Source organism: Plectrocnemia conspersa, unplaced genomic scaffold (genome assembly GCF_051122295.1).
Source record: "Plectrocnemia conspersa isolate PC_06_02 unplaced genomic scaffold, ASM5112229v1 ptg000002l, whole genome shotgun sequence".
In the NCBI taxonomy this organism is placed as follows: domain Eukaryota; kingdom Metazoa; phylum Arthropoda; class Insecta; order Trichoptera; family Polycentropodidae; genus Plectrocnemia; species Plectrocnemia conspersa.
The window spans coordinates 9,635,349-9,649,982 of record NW_028277166.1 but is presented as its reverse complement, the minus strand read 5'-3'; the positions used below and the strand labels follow the sequence as shown (position 1 = coordinate 9,649,982).

General features: G+C 29.3%; 1 protein-coding gene across 2 annotated transcripts in view; it reads left to right on the top strand.

Moving 5' to 3' along the window:
* The window catches only part of Sk2 (Sphingosine kinase 2), a 31,258-nt gene that overhangs the window by 11,681 nt on the left and 4,943 nt on the right, over positions 1-14,634 (top strand). For both annotated transcript variants that reach the window (XM_088205083.1, XM_088205084.1), the window contains exon 2: positions 5,955-6,054. In XM_088205083.1, coding sequence (XP_088061209.1) covers positions 5,955-6,054 — 100 coding nt within the window. The remainder of the gene's footprint in view (positions 1-5,954; positions 6,055-14,634) is intronic.

Below are 14,634 nucleotides of genomic sequence, written 5' to 3'. Positions count from 1 at the left end.
TATCAGTTAAATTATATTTTCGCTAGTCGAAATATATATCTACTGGTGAAAATTATATCACTGAAATAACATATTTTTTAAATATTTTCGAAATAGATTCGAGACTTTTTTTATGCCTCCACTTCACTCTCCGAAAGTTGTCCTAGTGGAAGTTCGACCGAAGTCGGTCAAGGTCGCCGTTTTTCGAATAGCGTTCGCACAGCCGGGAATTTCATACGCGTGCGCGCTTCCCGACATGGAGGACGTACAGGCCGCAGCTGTCACCTATGTGCTCTATGTGCTCTCACGTATTATAACTACGTGCGTGTTTTAAACACAAAAAAAATTAAAACCAAATGGAGAAAAAGGAGATGGTGGATGATTGCAATGCACCGTAATAGATCAATATTAGTAAATAAGACATTTTATGTTGAATCGAGGCTTCACTGTCACTAATAAATAATAAACAGGAAACGTTCAAGTGTGCAATTAATGAATAATTTCTATTCTTTTTTAAGGAAAAGTATGGAAAATCAATTTGCTGAATTGAGATTTTATATACAAGATATAGCTTAGGTCTTTCTCTTTATGATACATGTAAAATTGACTGCGGATTTTTGCGGTTTTTAACACATTGTTTACCTTAAAAATGCATTATTCTTAAAAATGGGACGGGGCTTAGTCGCGAAAGTTACGACCTAAACCTTTTAAACCATTATAACTTTTTAAATAGGTAACGTGTTAACGTCAAATTTAAAATACAGTTTTGTAATGATTGTAATTTTTTAATAATATGGTTACCGTGGTAAAATCAGTAAACGTCAAATTGTGGATCGCGTACTAATAAAATAAAATAAAAATTTGTTTAGAATCACTAAATATACACATATTTAAAAAAAACGATACCGAGTATGATAAAATGCTAGTCAAATACTTTTTCTTAATAAAAAACAGCAAATTTGTGACATATACAATTTTTTTTTACGCTACGCGGCGAAATTCGCACGACCGTTCAACACGGAATTCCTCTTCCTCGGGCCTACAATTAAAGAAATACTTTAAATAATTGTATTTTTTAGCACTTATAATATTATATATTTGACTAAGAGCACTTATGGAATCAACTAAAGTGGAGAAATAATTTTGGCCGTCCAGATCGGGCAAAAATACCACACAGTGCAGCGATCGTGAAGACGCCCATATTGAAATTGAATCGTTCTATCTCAGTTTGCGATAAACCATATCATTATCTCTCTCTCTCTCGTCACTTAACACGCGAGAGAGCGAAAGGGGAAGTATCTCGCCGCTCGCGCTCGAAAGAAAAATGCGTCTTCGGAAACCGACTTCGGAATTTTTCGAGGCGCTCGAAGTTGACCGCGTCGACCTAACTTACCCCCACTTTACCTTCCGTTGGCGGTAACCTCGGAGAACTTCCGAGAGATTTTAGAGCGGGGACAACCGAGCTCGACCGAAGTAACCCCGAATTTTCACATTATATTCACCGTCCTTGGCCAACTGTCGCCTACTTTCGGAGAGTGAAGTGCAAGCATTAGATTTTCTTTGAGGGATTTCCCGATAATTTCTGGTTTGGAAACAGGGACGTTATTTCTACTTTATCCAGAGAAAGTGGGCAAAATTTGGCCAGTCAGTGATCGTTTTTCTTAATATTTTAATTTCAATAAAATTCATAGTATTTCATTAAACTACATGCATTTTTTTGGCCAAATTTAAGGAGGGGCAAATGCCCCCTTGATGATTTTACATTGACACTTTGATTGCCGAAATCTGATGTATTATATATCTGATGTATTATGTATCATATATTTGAATAAACTTTTATTCAAATATATGATATTTTACAATTTTATTTTAAATTTAGTCTTCAGTTGTATATTTGTATTTGTTTATTTAACTTTAGATTTGACATGTCAAAAGTAAATAAAAAATATATTTTTTTTTTAATTTTTTATGCGCTTCGAAGCATAGGAAAAGCTGCTTTAAATGATATTTTAATATAATTTTCTCTAGTAAAAATCTTGACAAAAAGTGAGTTCCGGCACCTTTTTTTGTTGAAAAAAAGCCCTGTCTAATATTTATATTTAATTTGTTAACACATTTAACACAAAATAAATGTGTCGATGAAGCCTATGTCTCAAATATCGTGTTATGTCGCACTATATGTAAATGCCAGAATCCCAATAACCAGCGTTTTTTTTTCTGTCAAAAAAAATACTGAATGGTGTTTTCCAAATTGCTACTTTGAATCTGCTTCGTCCACAAAAACACTAAAGAAAAATTGTAATAGAGTTTTTAAATAATTTCTATAAAAAGAATATACCAAATTTTTGGATTTGTTACTCCGAATTAAATTAAGATAAAAAACGAATTTTTAGTAAGTTATAGTTTAATTGTAATAATATTAAAATCTAGTTCAGAATAAACCTATAATATGCCTATTTTTAATAAAGTTTACGAATACACTTTTACATTTTATATTACGTTATAGTTTTATACTTTTAGTTTATATTAAAGTAGTTAGATTTTCAATAATATGAATATACTTTTATATATGTTGAATTGTCAGTGTTGTTGTTTTTTTTATATTCTAAATTCTATGTATATTTATATAAATAAATTTGAATGTGTGTAAGGTTTTTGTACGGTAAATATAAATGCGAGAAAGATGCTAAAACGTAACATTTTATTTGCTACAAAACACGAAATTCATGAACGAAAAATGCGAAATTGGAAAAAAATAGATGCGAAATATCCGTATCTCTAGGGATTGGATACAAGAATAATTTACTCGCGTAAGTTTCCACTCGGATTTTCTCGTATACATACAATCCAATAGTACGACTACACTGGACTGGCTAAAGTCCAAAACATTCTTATAATATAAGGTCCAACAACATATCACTAGTATGAATATATGTCAAAATCAATAGAAAAATTCTGGTATTTTTTATGTTGACTCATATATACGTATTACCTATCGAATTCAGAATTATCTTATAAAAAGGTTTTGTTAAATATCACGTATATTTTACATATGCCGCGTAGATTGTCGTTATGTCTTGAGAAAACTCCTTGATGCTTAAAGGTTGCTACTCGACTACTAAATCCTGAATATGTAGTTTTACTCTGGCCCCATCACCAATTACGACCCTTACTTTTTCGGGCTTTGGCTCGACCTCCTTCCTGGGCTGTCGCCATTGTCAGTCGCGGTCGGATAAACTAATGGTCTCCAGCATCGCTGGTCAATTTAAATACACATATAGGAGATATTAGAAATGAGGATATGCTGGTTGACGACGAGTTATACACAATATCTTATGAGGGAAAATATGTGTCTCCATAAATCGCCATCTGTTCAAAGCGATTCTAGCAGATTTGTCAAAAATGTTTGGTTTTCTAGGCAGATTTTTCCTAATTGTTGCCAGCGTTTTTACTACAATTAATATAATGTTTTTATTTGCGATTCGAAAAAAGGTAATTAAAGGAGTGGCTTTTGTACAATATCCTATGTCGGTGGCGTACTATATTTGCAAGTATGTTATTTATATTTTATTTTATTGCCACAGTTTTCTTTTTCTCTGATTTTTAAAGGGTGGTGTCTAATCCGCCAATGATATGTGTTTTTGCCCTAGAGAGTTTTGATTGCGTCCCTTATTCTTGACGTCGCGGCCAGTACATCAGCGCTTGAGAACGCTCCTCTAGCACTCTTAAATCTTGCCATACATAAATATGTTTTTGGCGAAAGCTATGAGGAGCTACATAATCGTTTTTTTTAATTCTAGTGATATAATTTAATATTCAACAATAATATAGTGTATATGTATGTTTGAGTTTATGTTTACATTCGCGCGTGCTAGAGCCAAGTCACAAGAATAAAGTCATATACTTCGCACGAAAATACGATTGTGTGTTGTTTTTGTTTTTACCTACGCTACAATAACGGTTATTATCGGGAAACTGCCGCGTATCGGCATACTTCGAAGAGTGTATGCAGAAGTTGATAACAATTTTACACGTATGATATATTATTTAAAAAATGTAATTATTAACTTTCTCGACAGTTTTCTTTGGTTTCGTTCCAAGAAGGGTTTGGTTTTGTTCCAATAAGTTAACTTTCTTATGATGTAGAAGAAAAATATTGCCAGTTCATTTTCAATTTTCAAAAAGTCACTATGAAAAATTGTGAGAGTTCCGAATCCAAAGACAGTTTGATGTTAACTGATACGTCAAAAATTCGTACTGTAATAATTTTGTGAATGCATTGTCGATACATACGCGTAAGAATATTCGTTGTCTCGCTTATTCTTGTTGAAGAGGCAATGCTCATTTCAGTGTCACATCCGGCTATAAAAATGAATATTTCGGTCTATTTCGCACAAAATAAAATATATGTAATATCACAGTAACTGGTTGTCAACTGTGACTAAAGCGTCTGTGTATTTTGGATAAACATTGGAAGGCGTGATGTTCACTGCTATAAAGCAAATTGGTGGGGCGCGTACATCCAAAGTTGTCATCTATATTTCACTTATGAATAATGAAGAAATGGATAGTTCTCAAAGTGATTTTTTTGCCGTGTCTGGGGAAAGAAAGCATTCTCTTGGTATTTTTAATTTTACCAGTAGGATAGACCAGCGGTATAAGTCATAGAAGACCTGTATTCAAATCCTATGTTGACTATTCCTTTTCAATTTTATCGTGTTCATGGAATCAGAATTAATGATTATTATATAACTATAATTGTGAAATTTACAGACTTACCACAAATACAAAAGATGTTACTTACTTAATAGTTATAGATTGTTTACCACGTTGCAACGTATTGAGCTAACGTCTATCATACTGCAACGAAATATTCACAATAAATAACTTTGCACACCTGTCAGGCCACCAATAAGTATCAGTTTTAAAAGCGTTAATTGCGTCTTAAATGATGTTTTTAGGTTCATTATTTTCGAAATTATTTTATGACGGTGAACTCAAACGTTGCTTTTATGCGTAGATAAAAAAATGTATTAGTTTTTACAACTTTGCTGAAAGCAAATTTCGTCTCGCATCTAATTTATGTTGGTCGCCACGACATTGTTTTTTTTTTACAAAACGTAACAATATATTCTGGCTAACGTATATAACATTTATATTTGTGATCGATATGAAGTACATTATCGCACGATGAGAAATATTTATCTATAGTCTATTCATTGTCAAGATATATAATACATAAAAACAACGTTAAAGGAACTACGTTATTACTTGCATCAAAATGCAGAAATTTAAAAGTACGCGAACTTGAAAGGCACTAAAGCACGTGTATCGTTTTACTGCACTTTAATGCACTGTTTGAGTTTTTATTAGCTCATTTTTATTACATAATAATAAGACGGGTTAATGATAAGGTATTTTATTAATTAATTAGCTTATTTTATTATTATATTATTTAGAAAATATTTTGGGAAATATTCCATTGATACGTAGAAAATATAAGGTAATCTTAAGTCGACTCTGATTTTATCGTGTTTGATTAAGTGAACGATCTGGGGTCAAAATAAGTCCATGCAGTATAAAATAAGCCTCAGCTGGTTTTCCCTAATCTATTTCTTGGATCCACGCACGATAGAAAAAAAATATATTTACCCGAATTGACCCTGAGAGATTATATTATATGCATATGCTACCGCAATCCTTTATTAACATTTTGGAAAACTTTACTTTAATTTATGTATGTTGTGAATAGACTAAAGTAAATGAAATGCAAGCCAATCAAATCAGGTTTCAGAGTATGTTTAAATGAAACATCCTTATAAAATCTTATTGTGTTCGATCAGAAGTTTGCAGTTATGACTGCTGCTATTTTTATCGTTAAATCTAATTTATCAATAGCGTCATTGGCAAAATTGGCCCAGCAATTGTAATTTATGAATGTACTAAATTGCTTCTATCTTGGTTTATGATTGCAGTGAGCCGTACGATAGGAACCCCGTCATGGCCAGCACCTTGGCCATCGTCAGAGGTCATACCAACGCTATGGATGTCATCAGAGTCGAGACTAAGACTCAGGTAACCAATAAAACTCTGTGTACCGATAAAAACTATATTGCTTTTAGATCATCTTAATTTTTCCTTAAACTGTATTGATTTTTCTACTCTACTTACTTTAGTTTGGGTACCTGTAACAAGAAATATTTATTACGAAACCAGTCAATATTTACACAACGATGACTTTATTACTAGGATTTTCCTCTTAGTCTATCAAAACATTAATCTACTAAGTAAATAATTTAAGAGAACTATTTTTTTAACCAGTTGTTTTTTTATACTTTGCTACAAAATCCAAGTATTCAATATGATTCATGATGTGAAGTTATATTTACATATGTCATATATTATACATTTATTTGCTGTTTAATAAAAAAATATAATGAATAATTCTGTTCAGTGGCAGGTTTTGAACACTACGGTGTGCTTAAAAATATAAAATATATTATGTATTGATTTAAAACATATCAAATATAGGGCACCCCAACAAAGCCGCGCAGGACAAGCCGCGCAAAGTCAAAACAAAATTAATTTTATAACATGGTTTTTATTTATTAATAATTACAAATATATATAGGAAAAGGGAGGCGTCTCGCTACCGCTCGCGCCTACTTTCACTGTAGAACCAAACAACCTAACCTTTTTTAATGATATTGTATTGATTTATTTTTATTTCGGCATATTTTGTAACTGTCCAGCATCATCCAATCTATGACTAACTGTTCAAAAAGCGAATTACTAGTGATAGAGCTGTCTACAAAACAAAATAATTAGAATTAAAAAAATCATTTTCTTTCATTTTATTCAATTTTATAATTTTGATTTGCGCGGCAATGTCGGCGCGGCTTTATCGTCGCGGCAATGTCGGGGTTGTATTGCGCGGGATTGTCTTGCGCAATACAATGTCGGGGCGGCTTAGTCGGCGCGGGATTGTCCGGCGCGGCTTTGTCGGGTCCCCCATATATAGTACACCATCAAATGAGAAAGTCCAACAGCTGCACAATATCTTGAAAAAATTAGCAACTTCTGGAATTTCGGCAATAACCAAGTTTTTTATTCATTATTTTGTTTGTCAGCTATTAGTTGGTATGGCTATGGCAGTTATAAATATCATCAAGATAAGTAAATACATTTTAAAAAATAATAATAGAGCACAGTTGGAATGTAGATAATGCAGTGGTACATAGAAGAAAAATAACCACCTGCGTTGTTGTAATACACAAATACTATTTATATTAAAAAATACACAATAAATTTGTTTTTGGTATTCTTGAATTTTTTATGTATTCCACTACTAATATGAACAGATGCGAATAGTTAGACAAATATTCTAATAAGGATTAGTTTTAATGGGTTGTTAAAAAACTATATTTTATAAAAAGACATTGAAATGGAGGTAGTTAATCGACCACAGGCTAACTGTCACATTGTTACATTTTTATACTTGGGAGTGACGGAGATTTAATACGTACATTATTAAAGCTTGCGATAAGGCGTCGAAGATGCTCGGCTTTGTTATGCGGAGCGCGTGTCACTTGAACAATTTATTGTCGATTTGCGTTCTGTACGATATGTATTTTAGTAGCTTCCTCGAATATTGCTGTGCAGTCTGAAATCTCATAGATATCTACAAAAAGGAGTACGATGTGTATACTGTTTTGTATCATAGTGCCTTTTTGCTAGGAGCGTTGGGATACAATTCATTGCATTTCAGATACTGGGGAGTGGTGTCGACAATGTTAGCGCCCTAGAGTCGCGATTGCGTCCCTTATTCTCAACCAATGCGGCTAGAACGTCAGCCCTCTTATTACACTAGCCATCCAGCTTCTATACGAGCTTGCTAGAAAATGATATTTTCGGCGTTAGCTATGAAGAACTGTTTATGTGTTACGGTGCACATTTTTTTTTCATTACCATATTTGTGTACATTCATGACGCATTGGGGAAACCTGTCAAGTTACGATTATCAAATTTCTAATAAAACATATTATGTTTGATGCGTAATTGTAGCAGAAAAGCAACTTTGGATATACTTAGAAGCATTTTGGGTTTTACTTAATTGGTGTCCAGTGGCGTATAATTACATAATTACATGACACGAAAGCCATTAGTGTTATTAGATGTAATATAATTACTATTTACAATGATTGATTGTAGAGAACGTCTCGTTAAAATGATTTTATATTTTGGATGGAATATTTTTTCTCTTTGTTCAATCACGATCATGAACTGTAGCTATTATTATACAACTTAGAAGCATCGTACGTTGAACTAATAAACAAGAGATCAAATTGATGGCGAATAGCAAATTTACGAACGCTCGAAGAATGATCGTTGATAACTATGTCCTAGTTCAGAATAGCAAATAATTGTTGGAAAATTTGAAATTTAAAACATTTTGCATGCATTGTTATTTAATGATAGTTTGATTGCTTTTCACGCTTGAACAACGCTGATCAATTCCGTAATATGAACAAGAAGTTTTGTTAATTACAGGAAACTTCCAAGGTCTTAAGAAAATTTTAATCTATTTTTGGTAATTATGAAATATTGCACTAATAGTTTGACTGTCATTTAGACATAGATAATTAGTTATTCTGATTTGGATATATTCGTTATCTACGTCTATTTTTTATTGTTAAAGCAAACAAAGTCCACTGATAAAAAATACACTTTTACATAGGAATATAGTTCTCTTACATGGTTTATCATAATGCCATGCATAACGGTGAAGGTTTTGTAACCATAGTGTTTTATTTTGTACGCGAGAGAAATCGAGTTCGTCGACATTTCACTCGAGATTTGATCGTTGTAAGGTTGTAAAGTAACCTGGTTGATATGTTTTTATTAATCGCTTGATTAACTCGAATAATTGCTCTTTTATCTTATTTATTTTACGATATTATCTGACGGTTAGGTCATAGTTATTGTCATAATTTTGTTATTGAATTCTACATGATTTTAAAACGATTAAAGTCATGTGTACATTTTTATAAAATGTGTATTTTTTATCTAATCTTTTTAATCCGTGTTTATAGTTAAATAATAAAATTGAATACTTTATGAAATGGCGTAATCATTTAATATATATATATATATATATATATATATATATATATATATATATATATATATATATATATATATATATATATATATATATATATATATATATATATATATATATATATATATATATATATATATATATATATATATATATATATATATATATATATATATATATATATATATATATATATATATATATATATATATATATATATATATATATATATATATATATATATATATATATATATATATATATATATATATATATATATATATATATATATATATATATATATATATATATATATATATATATATATATATATATATATATATATATATATATATATATATATATATATATATATATATATATATATATATATATATATATATATATATATATATATATATATATATATATATATATATATATATATATATATATATATATATATATATATATATATATATATATATATATATATATATATATATATATATATATATATATATATATATATATATATATATATATATATATATATATATATATATATATATATATATATATATATATATATATATATATATATATATATATATATATATATATATATATATATATATATATATATATATATATATATATATATATATATATATATATATATATATATATATATATATATATATATATATATATATATATATATATATATATATATATATATATATATATATATATATATACTATTTTTTTTATTAACTTCGGATAAAAAATACAATAATATTTATGTCATATATAAAAATTAAAAAAAAATTAACTAGGTTAAGGTGTTTATTTTAAACTTTAAACAATAAGGTTAAAGTGATAGGCACGCTCTTTGTTACATCAAGTGTGTTCAAAGTAATATTCGTGATTATGAAATAATATATTTAAGTAAAAAACTCTTCAATATATCGTATAGAAAAAGTAAAAAATTTAGGCTTATTAATCTCAGAAAATTAACAGAAAATACTATGTATTGTTTAATTTATCATTAACTATAATATATTTAATGATTATTTCAAACTTTTGAAGAAGTTGGTCGCAAGATTAAAATTATCGATTACTAATTTAAAACTAGCACTATATAGACGGGTCGTTTTGACTTGTATACATCTATTAAAATTATTTCATTCATGGTTTTTTATCTGTGGGTGGCATAAAATAATTGAAACACTGTGTTTTTATTACATTACGACTAGGGATTCCAATCCCGGGATCCCGGATCCCGGGATCCCGAACGATTTTCAATACCCGATGAGTCCCGGGATTATAAAACATAATCCCGAATTTTTCGGATTGATTGATTTATCAAGTACACTCGAATTATTATTGACAAAATCGTTATATTTTGTGTACAAACTTGCGCGAGTTGCACGTGTCATCTGTGAATATTTGAGGCTGTGAGTCTAAACGTGCTTTTTCAGCAGCAGGCTGCTTAGCAACCAAAATCAGATCAAGACTAAATGATGAAACGCTTGATGCTTTGATGTTACTTCGTGAGTTTTATTCAAAATAATGTTTTCCATTAATTTTGTCTATGAATGTACATATGTACATACATTGTCAAAAGTTCATTTTTTATCTTCTCAAATAAATATATAAGACCTTCCTTTTTTTATTTTTATTATATTATTTTCTATTTTAAGCCCAAGACTAAAATTATACGTACTTCATACATTGTACGTTATAAAAAACAGATGTAATAATATATTGTATTATTCATTTTAAATTATTTTTATCGATAAAATAACATGAAAATTATCCCGGGACTGATCCCGGGATCCCGGGATCGACTAATTGCAATACCGAAATCCCGGGATCAAAATTTTGGCCCGGGATTGGAATCCCTAATTACTATCAGGTTGTCTCCATTAGTGTTTGCGTTTTTTTCTTACACTCCCAAAAGTGTATTGCCTCTTCTACACTCTCACTTCGACTTCGAGAAGATCTCGGTAGGTCAAATTAAATGTTTCGGTTTTCGTCAATTTTTGCCGAGAAAAAATTGTCTCGGTTTTCGTCAGTTGCCTCAGATTTCGTCGTTTTTAATTGATTGCGAGTGTTAATACTTGTAATGTTAATACCTACTACAAATAATTGTCTCGGTTAGCTATTATGATTTGTTTAGCAACATAGAAATTTAATCTATAGTTATTTCAAATATAAATAAAACGTTGTCTTCGGAATGTGATAAATTAGAGAAAATAAAAAAAAAACGTCAGAAAAACAAAAATTAAATCGAATAAAACAGCGTAAAATGTTCGTCTACTATTTTTTATCAACCAAATATGTTATCTCTATTTTTTATAAAAATGTGTTGTTTTAATATTATTTTAATACACTACCATATCTTTTCAACGTCATTATTCATTTGATTGATATTTATCTGGTTGTCTAACATAACAGTTTATCACATATGTGTATTTATAATTAATATTGTATTTAGCATGATAAAAACATTTTTATTCACTTAACCACAATTTAGCATTTGAAAAATAACTATCTCTAATAAATGTAAATATTAACAATTTGCAATTTTCGAGGTTAAGGCAATTTTTAGTGTTGATTAAATATTTGTTAGCATTTTGTACCACAACTTGCCGATTTCCCGATGACCTCTACTTTTTGTTAACTATCATTTTTATGTTCGGTATTTTTGATAATACATTTATTTTTATTCAAAAATTTATTTGCGTATTTCAGTCAGACGACGGAAATACGCAAACGAGTACTAAATAAAATATTTTTTTTTTATACATAAACGTTATAACAATAATCTATCTAAGCATTTAATTTATATTATCATGAACGGCGTATTATTATAAATATTATACATATATACAATTGCACATAAATCAAGGTTAAAAACAAATATCAAAAGCGCAGTATATCCATAGTTTTTCTTTATTACATATAATAATGAATTCTTTGCCTCTATTATGATTTTTTAATAATAATTAAACCAGTGATTCTCAACCATTTTATCTTTTACATTTTGAAAAATTAGTTCTAAAAATAATTTTAATATTATTTAAAAAAACACCATATCGTCATTTATTTATTAATTACTTTAATATATTTTATTTGTTCATTTTATCTTATATATAATTGTTTTAAGCCGCTTCTTTAAAATTAAACATTCTCCGTTCGATTTTCTACTCTGTAAATCGCATCGCTTTCTATAAACGGTGTATATAATAATACACGTAAACAAAATAAATATATTTAATTATAATAATAAAAATTAAAATTGATTTGCTCCATTGCTTTCTGAGCCACCGGTAATGCATTCTGTTGTTTCGACCAATGAAAAATAATCATTCAAATATAAAACAAGATGGCCGACATCAACATGACAACAGTTTCAATAATTTTGTTATGCAACATTAATTTTCATTTATTTGTCATGTGAGTTGTTCGATTTGACTGATAAATGTTATAACTATGAAAATGAAATATATACATAACGTGTCTAAGGATTATAAGAATGCATTGATTAAACTAGATAAACAAACTTCGTAATGAAAACTTAAAATTTTGAATTCCCGTCGACGGGCTCCGAGCCAAAAGTGAGCTTTTCCTTGTACAATACATAAAAATTATCATTGCTTCTGATTTAATGCACATATTCGTTAGATTTGATTGAATATATTACTGGAATTGCAGATAAACCAGATACGTTTTAAACGTGAACGTGTAATAAATCCTTAGTATGTATGAGGATTTAAAGTTAATGTCGATCAAATCTACGCCGTCGGTCGCATTGGGAACGTTATATATATATCAGCCAACGGACAGCTTATAAATATGCAGTTTCTTGGATGTTATCTAATAGACGACATTTTACAATAATTATAAATATATGATTGCATACCTGGAATAATCGATAGCCAAAATATCTAAGAGTGGGTTATTTTTAATTCCAATGTGGCAAAATATGTATCTACGTCATGGTTTTTTAGCAATTTTTCTTCTGTGCAATAATTTCTCTTTTGGAACAGCTAAATTCGGTATATTCAGTTACATCAAACTTATGTAGTATGTTCTTTATAAAAAGATAATACTTGCTGACAGTGACTTAAACTTTTTGTTTATCAAATTTAAGATTTTTCATTATTACTACCATTGTAATATGCTTAATTAACTTTGGTATGTATATCTTTAATTGCAAATTCACTGCTGTTTGTCTTTTAATATTTGATTCTAGAAAGTCAACAAACCGTGATATATTATTCATATAATCGAGCACTTACTGGCACACTTATAATAAAAAGTTTTGTTTATATAAGTGCTACATCATTTTGAATCTTATTCAATCAAAACTTTGTAAAAAAAATGATGTGATTATAACATATTTCAATGTTCAAACTTCGCAGAGTGCGCTTGACAGACGTCAGAAGAGTTGCCATATGTAAGCAAGTTTGACATCTATGGGAAATCTTAGTTTTGCCGCGCTTGAAAACAAACTACGCATTTAATTTTAGCGATTCAAATTGTAAAACACTTCCCGTGCGTTCCCACTGCGACGGCGCCGACACAATTTTATTGCTTTTGACGTGAATTTTTGACTTCTGGAAAGTGATAATTGTTTCTGCGCCCTCCTATTAAACAAAATTTGATTTGAATTCACTTTGACCAAAACTCGCATATCAGAAGTCCGTAGTATTATCGATTAAGATAGCTATCATATTTTTTAAATATAGTGTAATATCGGTTAGCAGACAAACTAATACACGTATATATACTTGCCAGTTTTTTTAACTATTATTTTCTTAATTTTTTTTTTAATAAAATAATTTTAAAAAATCTGCTCACATCCCATACTATCAGTGCTATCAAGCGATGGATAACCAGCGATCAGAAATCACTGACGGTAAATAAAAACAATAAACTTAAATGCTTTTGTTTGTGTACAACCGTCCCCTGATTATGCCCTATTTTTCCCGTGTCTCTCATTTTGCTGTTATGAAAAGTAGATATCATTCTGACATCTCTTTTCTTATTTGTTTTCCAAATTTCATCTTTTCTGGCATGTTTCATCAATATAGGGGCTTTATTTTTCTTAATTTATTTAGCTAATATAGCTAAACATACATGTATAATACATAATATAAACATAAAGAGAAAATAAAAAAATAAAAAAGTAGATTTATAAAATAAGTATATTTTTAATATACATACTTTAAAAAAAATATCATTACACTTCCTTTTTTTTGTTTTTGCTGTAAACTATCACAATCGATTGATCATAATTGGCTCATTGCATTAACGCCTTATTGTTGTGTTTCATCGTGTTTTTTTTAATAATTACAATTATGGTACACGTCACTTTGCTATTGTTTTACAAACATCATTATGATGATGAATAAGCAGCGACATTTGAGCACACGCGAAGTAAGGTTATTGGATTTTTCCGGGTTTTATACTAACTGTTCGACGATGATATGAGTGCTAATCACCATTGCCATCGATATAAC